General features: G+C 43.5%; 2 protein-coding genes across 2 annotated transcripts in view; one reads left to right on the forward strand and one right to left on the reverse strand.

Annotated features, from left to right (window-relative positions):
- The window catches only part of LOC124544747, a 233,705-nt gene extending 228,925 nt beyond the window's left edge, over positions 1-4,780 (forward strand). Inside the window, exon 9 of the mRNA XM_047123408.1 lies at positions 2,779-4,780. Within this exon, the coding sequence (XP_046979364.1) occupies positions 2,779-4,461 (1,683 nt within the window). The 3' untranslated portion in view covers positions 4,462-4,780. The remainder of the gene's footprint in view (positions 1-2,778) is intronic.
- The window catches only part of LOC124544748 (Golgi-associated PDZ and coiled-coil motif-containing protein-like), a 136,801-nt gene that overhangs the window by 95,953 nt on the left and 19,137 nt on the right, over positions 1-21,711 (reverse strand). The window lies entirely within an intron of this gene.

The raw sequence follows: 21,711 nt of genomic DNA on the forward strand, positions 1-21,711 counted from the left end.
AATGATGGTCGTATGCGTGTTTGGCGCCGTGCAGGTGAGCGCCACAATCAGGACTGCATACGACCGAGGCACACAGGGCCAACACCCGGCATCATGGTGTGGGGAGCGATCTCCTACACTGGCCGTACACCACTGGTGATCGTCGAGGGGACACTGAATAGTGCACGGTACATCCAAACCGTCATCGAACCCATCGTTCTACCATTCCTAGACCGGCAAGGGAACTTGCTGTTCCAACAGGACAATGCACGTCCGCATGTATCCCGTGCCACCCAACGTGCTCTAGAAGGTGTAAGTCAACTACTCTGGCCAGCAAGATCTCCGGATCTGTCCCCCATTGAGCATGTTTGGGACTGGATGAAGCGTCGTCTCACGCGGTCTGCACGTCCAGCACGAACGCTGGTCCAACTGAGGCGCCAGGTGGAAATGGCACGGCAAGCCGTTCCACAGGACTACATCCAGCATCTCTACGATCGTCTCCATGGGAGAATAGCAGCCTGCATTGCTGCGAAAGGTGGATATACACTGTACTAGTGCCGACATTGTGCATGCTCTGTTGCCTGTGTCTATGTGCCTGTGGTTCTGTCAGTGTGATCATGTGATGTATCTGACCCCAGGAATGTGTCAATAAAGTTTCCCCTTCCTGGGACAATGAATTCATGGTGTTCTTATTTCAATTTCCAGGAGTGTATACCGTCTCAGACATGCTCTACCGGTGACAAACCTGGGGACCAATCACACACCAGCCAAGGATCCATACTTCCCTTGAGGCATTTGTGCTGTGAATGGTGGTGTGGGTTCTTGCATTTTCTGTTGGAATATGTCAGTTTGTACTCTATCCATGAAGGATATGGAAACATTGTTTGCCATTATTGTCCCACTCTGGTGAACATTCAGCTTCCCTTCAACAATAATCATCACATCAGGCATATTCTCATATCCGCTAACTCCCCCACCATGATTCCAGGAGATGGAGAGACATGGGTCTCGAGAATCACTGCTTTGTGTGACCTTTCACCAGATCGACAAGCAAATTGCCATCAATCTGGCGACCAGAAAAGAAGAAGTGAGACTCATACTGAACAGTAGGGAACACCATAGGATACCACTTAACAACCCAGTTGACACTGGCCTTAGAGCATGCAAATCTCGGTCATCTGATTTGGCATCTGTGGTAAATGCTGCATGACAACTTGAAATCTCAATTCAGATTCCACTGATCTGTTCCCAGGCAGGCCTATTACTTCTGCCTGGACTTCAGTTGTTGTCATCCATCTATTCGTTAGAGCAAGTATAAGAGTCCTACGTACTCCTTGTTGTGTAGTCCTCCTGAAAGGACCCATACATAACCGTTTTTGCCACACTGTGGTTCAGAGTCCATCTTGTCCCCACTCATTCAGCAATTACTGCATAACAGCTACCTTTCTGTGTGAACTGACAGTCTAATGTCAATCATCCAATTTTTCTCAACATCCAAAATGTTCTCTAGGCATGTGTTGTGATCTCCACTTCACCATCAAAACACAAGGAATACTGGCAAAAGAAAGCAGAGTACATCTCAAATTTCTCATAGTGACACTCAGAATAATTCTTTAGTGGCAAGAGAGAACAGATACCAAGAGACTGTTTCTCTTTAGATTTTAGAGTTAGGGAGAGACTTTTAAAAATAATCTGTACCATCAAACAACAGAAAATCACTCTTGAGGTATGTCTTGCAAAGAGTGTCCCAATCTCATTAAGAGACTGAAGAAGAAAGGTTAAGGTAGAGAGAGTTGTCGTAGTTTGTGTTCTGATTGTGGTGGTGCTCGATGTACGCCTGACATGGAATTATTAGCTTGCTTACTTCATTTATACTATCATGATCAAGCTAAGTCACAAACTAAAGGGCTAAATACTTCATTCTCAGTACTCTGAAATGTATTAGCTAGTTCTTTCAACCAATTTGTGCCAACTATTGCAATTAAAGTCACTCGTTATCAATCTTTAGCATCTATGTGGTCCCTTCTTGAAGCTGATTCTTCTCTTTCTCTTCCTCGTCCTCCTCCTCCTCCTCCTCCTCCTCTCCTACACATGGCCACATTTCTCAATCAATTTCATATGTACAGTCACATCAAGCAGGGCTTTTCAAAATTCCTGAACATACAGTTTGTGTTACGTTAAAACATTGCACTACTCAGTTTCAAAATGGCAACTATGCACATGAAAGACACTTCTGGAATTAGTGATGATGTTAAACAGACCATTAACAAACCCTATTAGGTACCTATAATAGACATGCTCTACAATCATACTTCCATTACTTAGGCAGTTACAACTAAGGCTTACTATAAATAAATATAATTTGAAGTAGGCTACACCATGGGTGCAAACTGTTCGGTTAAGAAAATAGTGTAGCAGATGTTTTTAATAATCAGACAGAAAGCTCCACATACTACTTTTAATCATTTTCACCCACTTTTATGCACAATAAGGTGTGAAACTTATAAATAAAACTCAGAATGCTTTTGTAACAGTTCTATAAGCATACTACGTGTGCTGTATAAAGTATAATATGTAATAAAACATAGGTTGTACTGTTAGGCTGTGACTTTTTTTCCTTTTGTAGATTAGGCCAGTGGCACCCCAAAAGGGCATTGAAGGCAATTGCATTTCTAAGTGAGAACTGTAAATTTATTGTTAATCTGTAGGTGTTTCAAACAAAACATAATATACACAAAAATTCTAAATGGCAAATTTACCTGATTATAACACAAATGTAATTTGTATGTTTTATTTCAGGACTTGCAAGATCAGCTTGGAGAAATGGTTCCAGATAGAAGTGAGACTTCCAGAGAAATAATGAACGCAGAAGCATGTCTTGGAAATCAGAAAATTATTACAAGAATTGCTGCAGAAATAGAGAAACACAACACATTGTTAATCACAAGCTTAAAAGATAGAGGTGCTGTTACCACCTGTCCTTCAATAGACATACCTGAATTCACAGACAAGATTGCCTTGGCATTTGAAGGGAAAGGAATAGTAATGTGTAAAGCTAATGACGATTCAAATGATGTCTCTCAAATAATACAACCGTTTGACAAAAGCTACACTTCTGAGAATGCATTCACACGAAGCAATGAACACCATGATAATGATGGTAAAAGTAATGATATTCCAGGCCAACGTGATGAAGTATGGGACAAGACAAATGAGAATATTTCAAGTGCTTCTAATGGGAAAAGTGCATCACTAACTAGTAGCAGCAAAAGTCACCCATTGAATTACAGTAACTTAAACGATATTGCTGAGAATTCATCTTCGGAGTCAGAAGGATTATTTAAAACTGAAGGGAACAGAGAAAACTCTGAGTTAGGCACAAGCGGAAACTTTGTATCACAGATACAAGAGCAGCACAATAATTCATCACAAAGCCAATGGAAAAACATACTCGCAATCATTCACGATACAGATACTGGAGAAAGTAAAGAAGTACAAAAGCCATCACTAACTATTGTACATGAGAAGTCACCAGGGGAGAGGGGCAATGGGTTCGGTTCTTCCTTCCACATTCCAGATGCCATTCATGATCAGCATGACAGCAACACAACCCTACTGGCCAGGACACCCACTGAGCAAGAAATCCAAGTTATTGCATTCTTACGAAAACCAGAAGATGATGAGACAATTGAAAAAGAAAATAGCAGTAATGTAATGAGGAGATCAATGAATTACACTAACAAACCCAAAAGCGTAAATACAACAATGCTTGCAGAAGAAAAACACCAAAATGCATCCCATGATAATTCTGGAGGTGTGAGGACTTCTGGAAATAGCGAACATGTTAAACTAAGTGATGAAACAGAACATGCAATTACAGTAAGCACAAACACAGTGAACTATACAAATGCACGCAACTTCATACAATCTGAGGCTAACGTCACAAGCAATGAACCATACAATTTAGAAATGAATTTTACAAACAGTGGCCCAGTCGCTGTAGATCAGGAACACAACACTGAAGTGTATGTATCAGAATTTTTGAAAAAAATAATGGAAACCTATGGTACAGACACACAAGTAAATAAATCAATACAGGACTTCTGGAAAGTACTTTTGGAAAAGAATCACCACCTCAAAACTGATGAACACACTGTAGAAAATGGTACAAGTGCAGAATTACCTGATACTTCAAAAGAGGAACCAAATGAGAACAGCAGTTACAATGATGATTATATAAATTATAAGAATTTAGAATTTCATGCTCAGAGACTGAACATTTCTACCATTCCAGAAACAATAAAAGATGTAAAAATAAAGCAATATGTTAACAAGTTAGAAGAAATTGCTCATGAACTGTCGAACAGGAAGGAAAGTTCACTTAACAACACTGGAAGTACCATGAATCACACACACATTCATACAGAACAGCAGTATCTCTCTGCACAGCTGACTGAAGAGGATGACATGTCATCTTACTAACAATCTATATGTGAGTGTGAATGGACTGTTTTTTGTGTGTGTGTGTGTGTGTGTGTGTGTGTGTGTGTGTGTGTGTGTGTGTGTGTGTATAGAGAGAGAGAGAGAGAGAGAGAGAGAGAGAGAGAGAGAGAGAGATATGTATAGAAGCCAAAGAATACTACAAAAACTTGTCCAAAGAACAATGAAAATAAATTTGCAACAAACACAAGTTCTAGAAAGTGTATGTGCTGTGAAGTTTGTAAAATATTGTACCATAGTTTAGCCTATTGTGGCTGCATAAGAAACTGTAAATTTTTTGTAATAAATACAAACAAAGCGGTGTGTTTTATATTTATTTGGAACAAAATAAGCAGGAAAGGTAAGATTAAAGCATCCACACTACAGAACTGGGAATGGTAAACTTCTCACATGATACACTTCATGCAAATAATCACGCTAGTGGTTGGCTGAAGTAATCAAAAAGATTATAAGTTTTATAACACTGGTTGTTTCTATTTATATGACAGATTCAGATAATTTCATACGATTGACTTGAAATATGGGCAGTGTGTGAAGTGCATTGCATTGCATTGCATTACCAAGATGCATCTTCAGAATGGGTCAACAAGAATCCAGATTGACTTCCCAAAAACACTTATTTTTATACTCAACATATGTTTTTTTTTTTTTTTTTTTTTTTTTTTTTTTTTTTTTTTTTCATTTGCAATTTACCAAGTGACTTGGAAGACTACTCAACAGCTTTAAGTTAAACTTTCTATGTAAATATGAGGTAAAGTATTAGTCATTTGCAGAGAATTTTGCAGATGAATACCTTGAAATGTGAGTCAACTACTTTAGATGTTTATAGAATACAAATCCAATTCAGTTGCCAAAGATTTTATTAATTTATTCCACTACTGGTTTCAAAGTTTCAAAATGTCATTTTCAGGTGAACATTATGGGGACATGAGTGTGTGGCGATCAAGTCAGTCAGTCATGGGTGATAATACCCATGTAAAACAAATGCATGAGAGCAAAGGACTAGCAACCTAGTGACTTGTACAATTCTATTTTAGTTCCAAAAAGACTATACCACCCACAAATTGTGACAAAAGAAAGACTAATGAGTGATGTGTGTAAATATTTCCAATGTTAAAAAGACCATACAGATCTTTGCTCAAAAGCCGATACAGTGGTACATGGAAACTTAATTAATATGAAAAAATACCCGGCGTGACATATGCAAATGAATATGAGAGTGCAATATGACTGTCAATCATTCAACATTTAACAGTACTCCACAATTCAGCTAAAATTTATAGGCATTTGGAAATACCTAATTATGTTCGCTTACAACAAAATACAGAATTTATCAGTTTTTTCTTTCTTTTTTTCTTGTTTTACCAAATCTATACTCCGTAAGCTTAGAAAGATATAACGACAGCCTCTATTAATATCCAGAACATTATAAAGATAATGATCATCACATGCAGCATACCCCCTAATCAATTATTTTATTATGTAAATAACTTAAATTGATAACAATAACACAAATTCCTGATTGGAGCAATACATAAAATAGGGGAAGGGTAACCACACATCTAAAGGGCACAGATGTGTGGAGCACAAAAACCACACACACAACCATACACACACCCAAATGTATACTTCATGGTGAAACTGACTACTGATACTCAGCTATTAAAGAAGTTGTCAAAGCAGATGGAAGTGGGGAGAGATAGTGGGAAAGAGGCAGGTCTTTGGGCAGATGACTCTCCAGCCACACAGCAAGACAAATGGATTGCAGAGGTGGAGCAAAAAGAGCAGAGAGAGGGGGGAGAGGGAATGTCCACACTGGAAAGGAAGATTTGTGGGAGAAGGCAGTGCATAATCTGGATGGGGAAGAAGTTGAGTGGACAGAAGAGAGAAGAGAAAATTTTAGATGAGGCAATGGTGATAGGTTAGTGGGGGTTTAGGCCAGGAGATTGCAAGAACACAGGATATGCTGGAGAGACAATTGCCATCTATGTAGTTCAGAGAAACTTCTGTTGGAAGGGAGTATCCAAATGGCCTGTGAAGTGAAGCAGCTGTTTAAGTCATTTGTGTTGTGGTAGCACCATGTTAGGCAACTGGATGGTCAAGTTCGTGGTTTGCATAGTTTGACAGTGACCTTAAGTGAATAAACAGTTGGTTATTTGTCATGGCCACATAGTATGCTGCACAGTAAATGCAGCGCAGCTGCTACACAGCTGCTTTCATAGGTGGTCCTGCCTCTTATTGGGTAGGAAATGCCTGTGACTCGCCTGCGGTAGAAGTGGTACGCAACAGGTCTTACACTTGTGTTAACCACAAGCGAATAACTCAGTGGGGTGCAGGGTCAGGAGTACGACTGGAACAGGTATGGGCAAGGATATTCTGTAGGTTGGATGGGTAGTGAAACACTACTTTGGGTGACTTATGTAGGATATAAGGTAGAATATCTTTATCTCGGGGCAGGACGAGATGTATATAATGCCCTTGGCGAGGATGTGGTTGAACTATTCAAGGCCAGAATGATACTAGGTGTGATCAGAGGAGTGCCAGATGGTGGCTGATTGACAGGTTTACTGGCGTCAGAGGAACAGATGGCAAGGGAGATTTGTTTCTGTATGAGCTGGATAGGATATTGCCTGTCATTCCCACCACTTCTTTCCTAATCCTCCTAGCCTACCACATCCTGGTCCACAATTATTTCACTTTTGAAGGACAAATCTATAAAGAAATCTGTGGTACTACCACAGACACTCACATGGCGGCATCCTATGCCAACTTATTTAAGGGCCGTCTGGAGGAACCTTAACTACCCAGTCAACACATGAAGCCCCTTCTTTTGTTCGGATTCATTAGTGACATTTTCATGATCTGTAATCATGACAAGGACAACTTTCACCCTTTCCTCCATAACCTAAACACCTACTCCCAAATCGAATTCACCTGGTCCTTCACAACCATGAATAACTCTTGTTTACTTTCAATCTGCTTCTCTCCTATTGTCTATTAAGGGGAAGACACCACCAGCTATTTAATGTTTTATTGACACAGTTCAAGTTCTTCCAGTATCAGTAATTGTTAGTAACATTCTCTTGTTCTTTTTCACAGACTGTTATTTACCATTCCAGCAGGCAAATATTTTAATTCACATTGTAGTCATGATTACACCAAATATAATAATTAAGAGATTTTTTTTCAAAATGATTTTTCAATACATACTTATTTCCATTTCCCTTTATCTTTTTGTGTCGGACACTGGAGTCTGGAATGAACTCATGGTTCTAAGTCACACCAATGGTGTTCCATTGGATTCACATTGGAACACTTGACAGGCCAGTCCATTTCAGAAATATTATCTGTTCACATACCAGTGCATTCAGCAGCTGCTTTATCACAGGGTGTATAGTCATCCTGATGCAATCACTATCTCTGAATTGTTCCTTTGCTGTACGTAGTATATAATGCTCTAAAATGTGTTCATATACTTCCACGTACAATATTTCCTTAAGTGCAATAAGGGTATCACGTACTTTCAAATTTAGCATTTTCTGAAGTGCAATAAGGGGACCACATCCTAACCATCGAAAACATCCCCTTATTATAACACCACTTCATCTGTATTTCAACGATGGCACTACAGATGATGGCAGATAATGTTCTTCAGACAATCGCCAAACCCACACCATTTCACTGGAGTGTCCAGGGTATATTGTGATTCATCCAGTCAGCTACTGTCCAATGGCATTGCACTTTACACAACTTCAACTGTTGCTTAGCTGTTAATTCACTGTTAGTTTGTATTTCCAGTTCACCATCACACCACCAACAATCAACTTGGCCAGCATTAGAAGGGTTTCAATGTTCATGACTAATTTGTTCCTCAAGTACCATCCAATGACTGATCCATGTCTGAAGTCACCGAGACCTTCTGACTGACCCTTTTTGCTGTTACTGCTTCTGTACTCCCCACCTACTTTTTCTACTTCTTGGTCTGCCTGTCTTGACACATAGCGGTCAATTCCATGTTACATAGAGGTGCCCAGATACTTTTAATAAAACCTAGTTTGGTTGTGCTTAATAGTTTCAAGCTCTTTCTGCTGCAATTTGAAATTCTGGGACTTTTTCCCTTGTATATGCTTGTACATTAACATTCCTGATAATATTTGTGACAGGCATCTTATTTTCCTAACACTAAAATGATAATCATGTTACCGTTGGAAAACACGGGACTTACACCTCCTACTCATTCTTGATAAATTAATAGACCATTAATCACTTCTAGTTTTTCTGTACCTTTTTTCCTTTTGTTTAGTAGCCACAACCTATACATTACTTGAGAAACAACCAGAGATACACAATCCATGTAACACAGCAATGAAGCAAACACTGTCAGATGCCATGCTGTAGCTTACTGGATGTAAATAATGATGTAGACTTAGACTCCGTTCAGTATGCACTTGTGTCACTATATAAAGAGACCACTGTCTCACACACCTGTTTCTGTGATTAAGGTTTACCTTATGCAGGTCTATATAAGACAGATTGCAGTTTTGGAATAAGATATAGTACACTACAGAAGAAAAGAAACTTTTTGTTTAACATTGCAAAGCAGTAAATTTTATGACAGACAGAGCAAAAGCTCAGATTGGACAAAGACAGGGAAGGATATTGGCCACAGGATTGTTTGAGGAGCAATCCTAAGGTGGGTATTACACTATTATATTTCTATGACAAAGTAGTATGATCAAATATTCGTCAAATTTCTTTGACAAAGATTTTGATGTGGCACTAAAAAGTGATATTACACTGTCATCATATTTTTTGTCAAAGTTCAGGATAGCGGACAACAGCAGTTTATTATATCCTGCAGTTGCTTGTATCACAATTGCATTGTGTGTGCATCTGTAAGAGAAGCGGTCATAAAAAAGGAAATATACTTGGGTGAAGCCATGGGTTTTACATCGAAACAATACAAGCATTCAGCAAAATTTCTTGCAAGAGCTGCAAGTAGAGGACATCAACTCTTATTTAAATTATTTACAGGTGGAAGAGAATGTATTTCAGTATTTGCCCAGTAAAGTGGCTCCTCAGTTGCTAAGCAGAATACTCGCTTGAGTAATGCTGCATGTGCAGAAGACAGGTTCACCATAACACTGATTTCTTTCTACAGGACAGCTACTCTACCTTACTATACAGCACTCTAATACCACAGAGCACATTAACCAAAATTATTCCAGGAATGTGCGAAGCAATTAATAAAGCACTGAAGGAGGAAATATGAAGATAAATAAATGTTTGTTGCATTATATTTTTTATTTTTGATTAATTAATATTCTAACAACTAGAAAATTAATAAAAAACACAAAACAGATGAAGCACTTTTAACTTGTGACGTCCAGAGTTCAAAAATAGAAAAACTGGAATGGAGAACTAAGAAAAAAAAATGAACCAAATTCGGCCACCTGCTTTACCTATGACCGAGTCTCTGATCATATGCCTACAAATTGTTACACTCGGTTATTGCAGTCATCTGGTATTACAATTTTTTTCTTTGTTAAATGCCCAGTTTTACATTTCTGAACAGTCCTATCAAATTGCCAATCCTTGCAACCCTTTTACATCTTATCAAGACCTGACTGAATATTAGTGCAGCTTTTTTGAACAGTATTTCATTACATATTACAGCATCATATGTTAAAAGCTTGACATTACTATTAATATCATCTGAAGGAACATTAATATAAAATACGAACAGCGAGGATACAAACACACTTCCATAGGGCATACCAGAAGTCACTTTTACATCTGCCGGTGACACTATATTCAATATAACATGTTGCATCCTCCCTACCAAGAAACCCTCACTCCAGTCAGAAATATAAAAATATCCTATTTGATCATACTTTTCATAGTAAGCATAAGTGTGGTACTGAGTCAAATACTTTTAATTTGTTCCTGACTAGTCAAAACATACAATGGTTCACACACAAGACTGGATAGGGGGTTCATCTGGTGGGGTATGAAGGAGGTTTAAAAGGACAGTGATGAGTTCAGAGGTGGATCAGTGCAGCTTTGTCCCACTGGAGTGGTAAGTATGAGGTATTCTATGACTGGACATGTCACTTCACAGATTACAGCTTATCTATATACTATTGTAAAAAAGAAAGGAATCCAGTGTATTTTGGAACACTCAACTAGGTGCATATGTTGTAGTGCTTGTAGGACACAAAAAGGAATTGCAGCAGATAACAAACTAATATTTTTCTTCAATTATTCCTCATCTCCCCTCCTCCCACCTCCTTCCACACTCATTTCCAGTGCCTTCATCACACACACAGTTGTGCACTACATATTACAAATTTGTCAGGAATGTGACTTCTGATGGTACGGTTAGTGAAAACAATTGAACAGTCAAGAGAGTCCCATTGCCATACGTCGTCAGTGTATACAATGATAAAATTTACATGCCTATATAAAATTCTTTATAATCAGGATGTTAAACTTAATATTTAGATTGCATTCCTTTACAACCTAATCTGTTCTGAACTAATTAATCAATTCTAAAAATAACTGTCTCCCAAGAAGCCTTACAGGTTTATCTCAGCATCTCACGTCAAGTCTTGACACACAATCCTCAGCACAATAGCAAGGAGTAGGGGTGTTCCTAAAAGCTCACTAGCCAATCTAACTTGCATTTGGCTCAGCACTTCTAATATTTTTAAATACACTCCTGGAAATTGAAATAAGAACACCGTGAATTCATTGTCCCAGGAAGGGGAAACTTTATTGACACATTCCTGGGGTCAGATACATCACGTGATCACACTGACAGAACCACAGGCACATAGACACAGGCAACAGAGCATGCACAATGTCGGCACTAGTACAGTGTATATCCACCTTTCGCAGCAATGCAAGCTGCTATTCTCCCATGGAGACGATAGTAGAGATGCTGGATGTAGTCCTGTGGAACGGCTTGCCATGCCATTTGCACCTGGCGCCTCAGTTGGACCAGCGTTCGTGCTGGACGTGCAGACCGCGTGAGACGACGCTTCATCCTGTCCCAAACATGCTCAATGGGGGACAGATCCGGAGATCTTGCTGGCCAGGGTAGTTGCCTTACACCTTCTAGAGCACGTTGGGTGGCACGGGATACATGCGGACGTGAATTGTCCTGTTGGAACAGCAAGTTCCCTTGCCGGTCTAGGAATGGTAGAACGATGGGTTCGATGACGGTTTGGATGTACCGTGCACTATTCAGTGTCCCCTCGACGATCACCAGTGGTGTACGGCCAGTGTATGAGATCGCTCCCCACACCATGATGCCGGGTGTTGGCCCTGTGTGCCTCGGTCGTATGCAGTCCTGATTGTGGCGCTCACCTGCACGGCGCCAAACACGCATACGACCATCATTGGCACCAAGGCAGAAGCGACTCATCGCTGAAGACGACACGCCTGGGGTCCACATGAAGACCGCAGAGCGGCCACAACGCTCAAGAGTATGCAGGGACTTATGGATAGCCATCACCAGACGAGAACGAGGAAAACACTGGACGAGAGCTCGTAAACCGCTCAGGGAATCGCTACAGATAACGAAGGACTCACCTGAGCAGGAGCGGATATACTCTAGGGCTCGAAAGATGGTGACCAGCTCAGCAGTGTGAACGCTGCAGCCAGCCGGCAAGGAACGTTGTTCGGAATGGTCCCCTAGAGTTAGCGCATAACCGACTCGACCAGCAACCATCGAGCCGTCAGTGTAAACAATGCCAGAGCCCTGATACGTGGGCAGGATGGAATAAAAGCGGCGGCGGAAGGCCTCTGGAGGGACTGAGTCCTTCGGGCCCTGTGCCAAGTCGAGCCGAAGGCAAGGGCGAGGCACACACCACGGGGGTGTACGCAGAGGTGCCCGTAAAGGAGGTGGAACAGGGAAAAACCCAAGCCCGGAGAGAAGTTCTTTGACGCGTACGGCGATCGGACAACCCGACCAGGGCCGACGTTCTGGCAGATGGATGACTGACTGCGGGAACAGGACACGGTAATTTGGATGCCCCGGGCGAGCTAAAAACATGGGCAGCATAAGCAGCCAGTAATTGTTGGTGTCGTAACCGCAGTGGAGGGACACCTGCCTCCACTAGTATGCTGTCCACAGGGCTGGTGCGGAAAGCACCAGTAGCAAGGCGTATCCCGCTGTGGAGAATTGGGTCCAGCACCCGCAACGCAGATGGGGATGCGGAGCCATAAGCCAGGCTCCCATAATCCAGACGGGACTGGATTAATGCCTGGTAGAGCCGTAACAGGGTAGATCGGTCGACGCCCCAGCGGGTGTAGCTCAAGCATCTCAGAGCATTTAGATGCCGCCAACACACCTGTTTAAGCTGCCGAATATGAGGCAGCCAAGTCAGCCGGGCATCGAAAACTACACCCAAAAACCTGTGGGTCTCCACCATAGCAAGGAGTTCGTCGGCAAGATAAAGCCGCAGCGCAGGATGGACTGGTCGGCGCCGGCAGAAATGCATGACGCGGGTCTTGGCAGCCGAAAACTGAAAACCATGCGCTACAGCCCAAGACTGCGCCTTGCGGATAGCACCCTGTAGCTGACGTTCAACAGCGGCAATGCCAGTAGAGCTGTAGTAAAGGCAGAAGTCGTCAGCATGCAGGGAAGCGGAGACAGAATTTCCCTCCGCTGCAGCGAGCCCGTTTATGGCGATTAAAAACAGGCAGACACTGAGGACAGAACCCTGTGGCGCACCGTTCTCCTGAACTCGGGAGGAACTATATGAGGCTGCGACTTGCACGCGGAAGGTACGAGATGACAGAAAATTGCGGATAAAGATCGGCAGAGGGCCCCGAAGACCCCACCCATGAAGCGTAGAAAGGATGTGATGACGCCATGTCGTATCGTACGCCTTCCGCATGTCGAAAAAGACAGCGACCAGGTGCTGACGGCGGGCAAAGGCAGTGCGGATGGCCGACTCCAGACTCACCAGATTGTCGGTGGCGGAGTGGCCTTTACGGAACCCACCCTGAGACGGAGTCAGAAGGCCCCGAGACTCCAGTACCCAATTCAAGCGCCGGCTCACCATCCGTTCAAGCAACTTGCAAAGAACGTTGGTGAGGCTAATGGGACGGTAGCTGTCCACCTCCAAAGGGTTCTTGTTCGGTTTCAAAATGGGGATAACAGTACTTTCCCGCCATTGTGACGGAAACTCACCCTCGACCCAAATACGGTTGTAAAGGTCGAGGAGCCGTCGCTGGCCGTCCACTGAAAGGTGTTTCAGCATCTGACAGTGGATGTCATCTGGCCCAGGAGCGGTATCAGGGCAAGCGGCTAGGGCACTGCGAAATTCCCACTCACTGAATGGAACATTGTAAGATTCTGCATGGTGGGTGCGAAACGAAAGGCTCCGACTTTCCACCCGCTCTTTAATGGAGCGGAAGGCCAGGGGGTAATTCGCAGAAGCAGAACTCATAGCAAAATGCTCTGCCAAGCAATTTGCAATGACGCCGGAGTCAGTACAAACTGCTCCATTCAGTAAGAGCGCAGGGACGCTTACAGGGGTCCGATAGCCGTAGAGGCGTCAAATCTTGGCCCAGACCTGCGATGGAGTGAGGTGGAGGCCAATGGTGGATACATACTGCTCCCAGCACTCCTGCTTGCTTTGCGGGATAAGGCGGCGGGCCCGCGCACGCAGCCATTTGAAGGTGGTGAGGTGTTCAAGGCAGGGATGTCGCTTGTGACGCTGGAGCACCCGCCGGCGACCTTTAATCGCTGCAGCGATCTCAGGCGACCACCAAGGCACAATACGCCGCCGAGGGGACCCAGAAGAACGGGGAATGGCAGATTCGGCGGCAATAACGATGCCGGTGGTGACTGATTGAACCACCGCATCAATGTCATCACTGGAGAGAAGCTCAATACCAGCAGTGGAGGAAAACAAGTCCCAGTCAGCCTTATTCATAGCCCACCTGCAAGGGCGCAGAGAAGACTGACGCTGTGGCAGTGACAGAAAGATCGGAAAGTGGTCACTACCACACAGGTCGTCATGCACTCGCCATTGGACAGATGGTAAGAGGCTAGGGCTGCAGATGGAAAGGTCAATGGTGGAGTACGTGCCGTGCTCCACGCTAAAGTGTGTGGAGGAACCATCATTTAAAAGCGAAAGATCGAGCTGTGCTAATAAATGCTCAATGGTGGCACCTCGACCTGTCGCCACTAAACCACCCCACAGAGGGTTATGGGCGTTAAAGCCACCCAGTACCAAGAAAGGTGGCGGCAATTGGGCTATCAGAGCAGCCAGGACGTTGCGCGACAGCACCATCCGGTGGAAGGTAAAGACTACAGACGGTAACAGCCTGTGGCGTCCACACCCGAACAGCGACAGCCTCTAAAGCTGTTTGTAGAGGTATAAACTCGCTGTGAAGAGAGTTAAGGACACATATGCAGACGCCACCAGACCCCCTTTCATAAGCTGCCCGGTTCTTATAACAACCCCGATAGCCACGGAGGGCGGGGGTTCGCACTGCTGGAAACCAAGTTTCCTGAAGTGCAATGCAGAAGAAAGGGTGAAGGCTGATAAGTTGTCGGAGCTCAGCTAGATGGTGGAAGAAACCGCTGCAGTTCCACTGGAGGATGGTATTGTCCACGGATGGGAAAGGCGTGAAGGGACTGGGGAGGCAGATTACGCCTCCTGGGCCCCTGCTGCTACTGAGTCACCACCTGTACAACAGCCATCCATTGTGTCCGAGGGACTGGCGAGATCCAGGTCCTCAGCGGACGCCAGAATCTCCACCTCATCTTCGGGTGCAGTGTGAGAAGGTTGCGGTGGGACAGGTGCCACCGCAATGTCAGGATGCTTGGGAGCCTTTTTCTTGGACTGCTTTGCATGCTGTGCCTTAGGTGGTTCTGGCTGGGAGGGCCTCACTGGGTCAGTTTCAGGGACTGAAGACGACCGTGACGCCCTACGACCAGCGACTGGTGGCTGTTTGAGATACTTGCGGGTGTCCGCTTTGGCACTGGGCAAAGCCTGGGATGGGAGGGCCCCAAGGGACCCCTTCCGGGCGAGAGGAGCCGAAGAAGGCTCACGCTTCTCCGGTGGGAAAGGGGGAACAGACGTCCCCAGTGGTTGGGGTGGTATTGCTCCTGAAGTAGATGGAGCAGGAGCAACAGGGAGTGAAGTGCCCCCCACAACCAAGGTGGCCGGTGAATTCTGACAGAGCTGAGATCGAACTGTAGGTGACGACACTGTAGGGGTTCGAACCGGTGTTGCAGCAGGGCATAGGTAGATGTCATGGGCACAGGATGTAGCCGCTCATATTTCCGCCTTGCCTCGGTGTAGGTCAGTCAGTCCAGGGTCTTGTATTCCATGATTTTCCTCTCTTTCTGTAAAATCCTGCAGTCTGGGGAGCAAGGTGAATGATGCCCTCCTCAGTTGACACAGATGGTACGCAGGGCACATGGAGTACTGGGGTGTGATGGACATCCACAATCTCAACATGTGACACTGGAAGTACAGCGGGAAGACATACGGTTGAACTTCTAGCACTTAAAGCACCGCATCGGGGGAGGGATATGTGGCTTGACGTCACAGCGGTAGATCATCACCTTGACCTTCTCAGGCTGTGTGTCATCCTTGCAGGCCAAGATGAAGGCACTGGTAGCAACTTGATTATTCCTCAGACCCCGATGGACACGCCGCACGAAATGAACACCTCAAAGCTTTAAATTGGCACGCAGCTCGTTGTCAAACTGCAAAAGAAGGTCCCAGTGGAATATAATACCCTTGACTATATTTAAGGTCTTATGGGGTGTGATGGTAACAGAAACATCCCCCAACTTGCAAAAGCAAGTAATGCCCATGACTAGGCAGAGGATGCTGTTTTTATCAAGACTGACCCAGAGCACATTTTGGACAAGCCCTCCACCTCCCCAAACTTGTCCTCCAAATGCTCCACAAAAAACTGAGGCTTCATGGTCATGAAAGATTCCCCATCAACTCTCATACATACAAGGTACCGGAGCAAATAAACTTCACTGCCATCCTTAGCCTGGCGTTCCTCCCATGGTGTGGCCAGGGAGGGGAACAATTTGGGGTCATATTTGTTAACACTGAAGTTCGACTTTGCTGGCTTAGAGACAGCTTCATGGCATGCCGTCTGCCCTGATGCCATCCACTCTGACCAGGGGCCCTCCCCACTAGTGCCACCCAGCCTCAGCAAGGGCCACCTGGCAGGATGGCCATTGCCGGGAGTCCCGATGCCCCACGGTGACAGGCATCTACTCCTTGGCATATGTGGGGATTTAACAGCGCGGGCATCAGCAGAGCGATCCCTGTGTAGTCAGGGGGCTATTACCAAGAGGTCACATGGCAGCCCCACCACAATGGACAGGCTGCCACGCTGGATATGAGTTGCAAAGAATTCCATGGTCATCGTCGGCACAGGAAACGACACTGCACAGTGGGTGGAGGGAAACGCACACAAGAAGATGTCCTCACTCAAGAGATGGAGGATGAGTAGGACTGCAATATCACAACGAGAAATTGGGCTAAAGATCTCCATGCACAATGGACACGATGCCCCAAGTAAGGTGTCCTTTCCCAATTGGCTCGCTCTTTGGGAAAATTTTGAAAAATGGAGGTCAAACCCTACAGGGTTACCATCACATAAAGGCTGAAAGGTGAGAGACTCCTTTTAGTCGCCTCTTATGACAGGCAGGAATACCTCAGGCCAATTCTAACCCCCAGGCCCACAGGGGGGACCAAATGGAAATCTAAGGCACTTTGCACATATTAAAATCCCCCGAAAGAGAAACAGTCACAGAAACTGCAAGTCGAGTTTGGCAAGATCCTAGTGGCCTACAAAACTGTGTAGGCAGGTATATGGAACCTATACACAAGGATTTTCCCTGTGATTCAATTCTTCCACCTATATCTTGCACCCACTAATGCTCCACTGTAGAGTAGGAGCCATTTAGCAGTGAGGGTTTTCATTAAAAGCTAGCTCTTACCACCTTGGTAGATATTACACTACTATACGGCCTTTTCGTTGGCCAAGTGACCCAGCATGAATGTCTATCTGTGTGTGCAGGAAACTGACAATTTTTCAAAACTACCTTCTTCCTTTCTAACAATAATTAATATATTATTTATGAAAGGTAGTAATCTGCTACAGACTAGTTTTGAGTGACTTTTCAATGAGGAATAGATGCATGACACTCACAGAAATCCTACTGCATGTCTTTCTTGGTAGCAAAGAAAACAGCATGTCTGACGTATGCAAAGGAACAGTTCATTCCCGGTATTGTCAAGAATTTTCCCTTGAGGGAAGGATTGGAACATGGTGTACTCTGCTTCATAATTCCCTTTGAAGACCTATTTGAGTGAGAAGTAGCAGTACCAAGGTCTGGGAAACTGATTAACCTGGAAGAGTGGTGTGCTTACCACATGTCCCTCCATTCTACATCTGAATGATGTCATCGACCGGATGAAATGGCAGCCTGTCAGTGCTGAATGGCCATACCACTAGCACCGGATAAACATTCCACTAGCACGTAGGGAAACAAAAGTTAGCTCAAGCTGATCATTGAATACTCATGCAAGACTGCTGTAACTGTGATGTGAGAGGTGTGTCAGAGGATGCCTTAACAGCCTACCAGCCCATCAGCACATAGCTCACTCAGATTGACTTATGTTATAGTATCTTTGCAGTCCAGGACAATAATGTTCCAACGTTATATTAACTGGTGGTCACTGAATCATGTCCAGGGTAACAACACAGGGCAGACAGCACTAACTGGCCTTCAACTAAGGCATTCTGGGTTTACCACATCCATACTGAGACAAGGCTGGTAGGGCTTCCTGAGGTTATCATCATTTGACACAACCCAGGAGGCATGGGTAGATTATCAAATGCTGTATATACAGTCAGCATTACTCCAACCTCCCCCCACTTTTTTGAGTGATAAGGAGGATTGACAAATCTGATGGTTCTTTGAATAGGTGAAACATGGAGACATCACAATTAGCTAGTTAAGTCTGACTGTGACACTAACTCTTATACCACTTTTGACTAAAGTGGTCTTCTGTCTAGCTTTCTCTTAAAATATGTTCCTGTAATTTCACTGTTTCAAACTGCTGCTGACAACTTTGAGCAACATAATAAGTAGTGTGCAGCTTGCTTGAACCTACATATCTACGTCTACATTCATATTCTACAAAACAATTAGGTACTTCTCACTGCACTATATATTATGGTTTACGTTTACTTCATTACATATGAAATTTGGGAAGAATGACAGCTCTGTGCAGACTGTAATTACTTCAACTTTATGAAATGTATTCACATATTGTGAATACAATATATATCAGGCATATGGTTAACTATAGACACATGAAAATTTGTGTTTGAACGGACTCAAGCCCAGACTTCCTACTTATTGTGAGTGGTCACCTTAACCACTTCAGCTAAACGCACATGCCCCCTGGCTGATTCAAACTTCAGTATATCATAGTGTCTACACCCCATATTGCTCACACATTGCTCGTGTGAATCCTGCGAAGCTAGAGAGAACACAACAAAGCATGGACTTGACTAAAATCTGACATAGTGCTGGAGGCAACTGACACCGTGAATACTGTAGGGCTGTCCTTAAATCCGTAAGAGTATGAGGGATGGAGATCGCTTCTGAATAGCATGTTGCAAGGCATCCCAGATATGCTAAATAATGTTGAGGTCTGGTGAGTTTGCTGGCCACTGTAACTGGACATGAGGGGTGTCCCGTTGTCCTGCTGGAATTGCCCAAGTCCATCAGAATGAAGAATGGACATGAATGGATGCAGGTGATCAGACAGGATGCTTACGTACCTGTCAGAGTCATATGCAGATGTATCAGAGGTCCCATATCACTCCAACTGCACACGCCCAACACCATTACAGAGCCTCCACCAGCTTCAACAGTCCCCTGCTGATATGCAAGGTCCATGGGTTCATGAGGTTATCTCCATACCTGTTCACGTCCATCCACTCGATACTATTTGAAACGAGACTCGTCCAACCAGGCAACATGTTTACAGTCATCAACAGTCTAAGGCCGGTGCTGACGGGCCCAGGCAAGGCATAAAGCTTTGTGTTGTGCAGTCATCAAGGGTACACAGGTGGGCCTTCGGCTCTAAAAGCCCACATTGATTATGTTTCACTGAAGGCTCGCACGCTGACACTTATTGATAGCCAGCACTGAAATCTGCTGCAATTTACGGAAGGGTTGCACTTTTGTCAAACTGAACAATTCTCTTCAGTCATCATTGGTCCTGTTTTTGCAGGATCTTTTTCCAGCCACAGCAATGTCGGAGATTTTATGTTTTACTTAATTCCTAATATTCACCATACACTCGTGAAACGGTCATGTGGGAAAATCTCCAGCTCATCGCTACCTTGGAGACGCTGTGTCCCACCACTCGTGTGCCAATTAACACCCCGTTCAAGCTCACTTAAATCTAGATAACCTGCCATTCTAGCAACCGTAACTGATCTGATAACTGCGTCTAACACTTGTCTTATACTAGCTTCTTTGGCGCTTCAGTGTATATAGAAGGGCTGAACCAGAAGTATCCAACATGATCTATAGATAGCAGTGATTTTTTCAAACAAGTAACTACAGTAAAAAGTACCAATATTGTAATGCCTAAGTTTGAAGTTTGACAATGCTATGTTGTTTAGTATTCGTTTTGCAACCATCAAAAATACACACATTCACTGAATTTGTAAACACAGATAAAACTGCTCATTGTTATGTGATACAATATTTCTATTCTGCAGGAAAATATTTCTACTCTGCGAGAGTCTGCTCCTTGATTTACAACAATAAAATATTGATTGGCAGAGTTTAAGCAAAGCCATATGACCTACCAAGATGAACATCGAAGTGTTTGACTAAATGAGATGAACATACCAGAAACTGAGGAAAATACACAAAATTATATTGGATGACTGTCGACTGGAAGCGCACAAGTTGACAGACATCATAAGCATTTCAAAAAGTGATGCAATTCACATACTGACTGGAAATTTGGACATAAGAAAGCTGTGCGCAAGATGAGTTCCACGTTTCCTCACAATGGAACATAAACAGACAGTGAGGATATTTCTATTGAGCATTCAGCCATGTTTCACTGCAATAAAACCTAGTTTTGCTTTGATTCATAATTATGGGTGAACCGTGGGCCCATATGATCACACCTGAGATGAAACAACAGTTGAAACAGGAATTGAACGGGGAGAATTGGCTCCAATGAAGACGCAGACAGTTCCTTCTGCTAGCAAGGTCATGGTGTTTACTTTTAGGGATGTGCAAGGGATAATTTTCATTGATTATCTTCAAAATGGAAAATCAATCAATGGTGAGTATTATGTGAACATACTGCAGCATCTGAGACACAAAATCAAGCAAAAATGGCTGCATTTAGCAAAAATAAATAAAAGTTTTGTTTCATCACGACAATGCAGCAGTTCACAATTATCACCATGGCCAAAATCAATGAGATGAAAGTTTGAATTGTTTCCTAATGCACTTTATTTGGCAAGATTTAGCTCCCTCTGCTTATTTTCTACTTTCAGACTTGAAGAAATGGCTTAGTGGTAAAAAGATCTGCCAAAAATGAATAGGTGGAGTCTGCAGTCCATAGCTATGTTGCAGAGTTCGATTCTTCTTGACATAAACAAGGTACAGGAGCTATTGAAGGTTTCTGGGAAAAGTGTACTGAGCTGAAAGGAGACTGTGTAAAGAAATAAAGATATGTTTTCTTTGTTAGGGTGGGTACTTCTGGGATAGCCATTGCAACTCATATTTGCAGTGCTATGAGAATTAAAATGGACTGCACGCCCTTATCTTCCTTCATAAAGGAAATTGAGTTCTGCATTTCTGAATTTGATTCATTACCTTAATTTTTAGTTTCTTTGTCATCCACAAGTCTCTGGACACTAATGTGGTTGCCACTGACAGTCTTTACCAATTGCCCAGAATTTCTTTGGGTTTTGCGAGAGGTGTTTTGTACAATTTTGATACAGTACCCATCAAAATATTGAGGTAGTGCCCTTTGGACAGCCAAACAAGTTTCATTCAGCATCTCTGTTTCTATAACCTTTCTTTTTGTCTATTACAGAGTAGTTCCCCGGAACTTTATTTACATTGACACACTATTATGGAAGTTCTATCCCATCATGAACTGTTTTGCCAGGTATGTATCT

The sequence above is a fragment of the Schistocerca americana genome, chromosome 8 (assembly GCF_021461395.2).
Source record: "Schistocerca americana isolate TAMUIC-IGC-003095 chromosome 8, iqSchAmer2.1, whole genome shotgun sequence".
Classification (NCBI taxonomy): domain Eukaryota; kingdom Metazoa; phylum Arthropoda; class Insecta; order Orthoptera; family Acrididae; genus Schistocerca; species Schistocerca americana.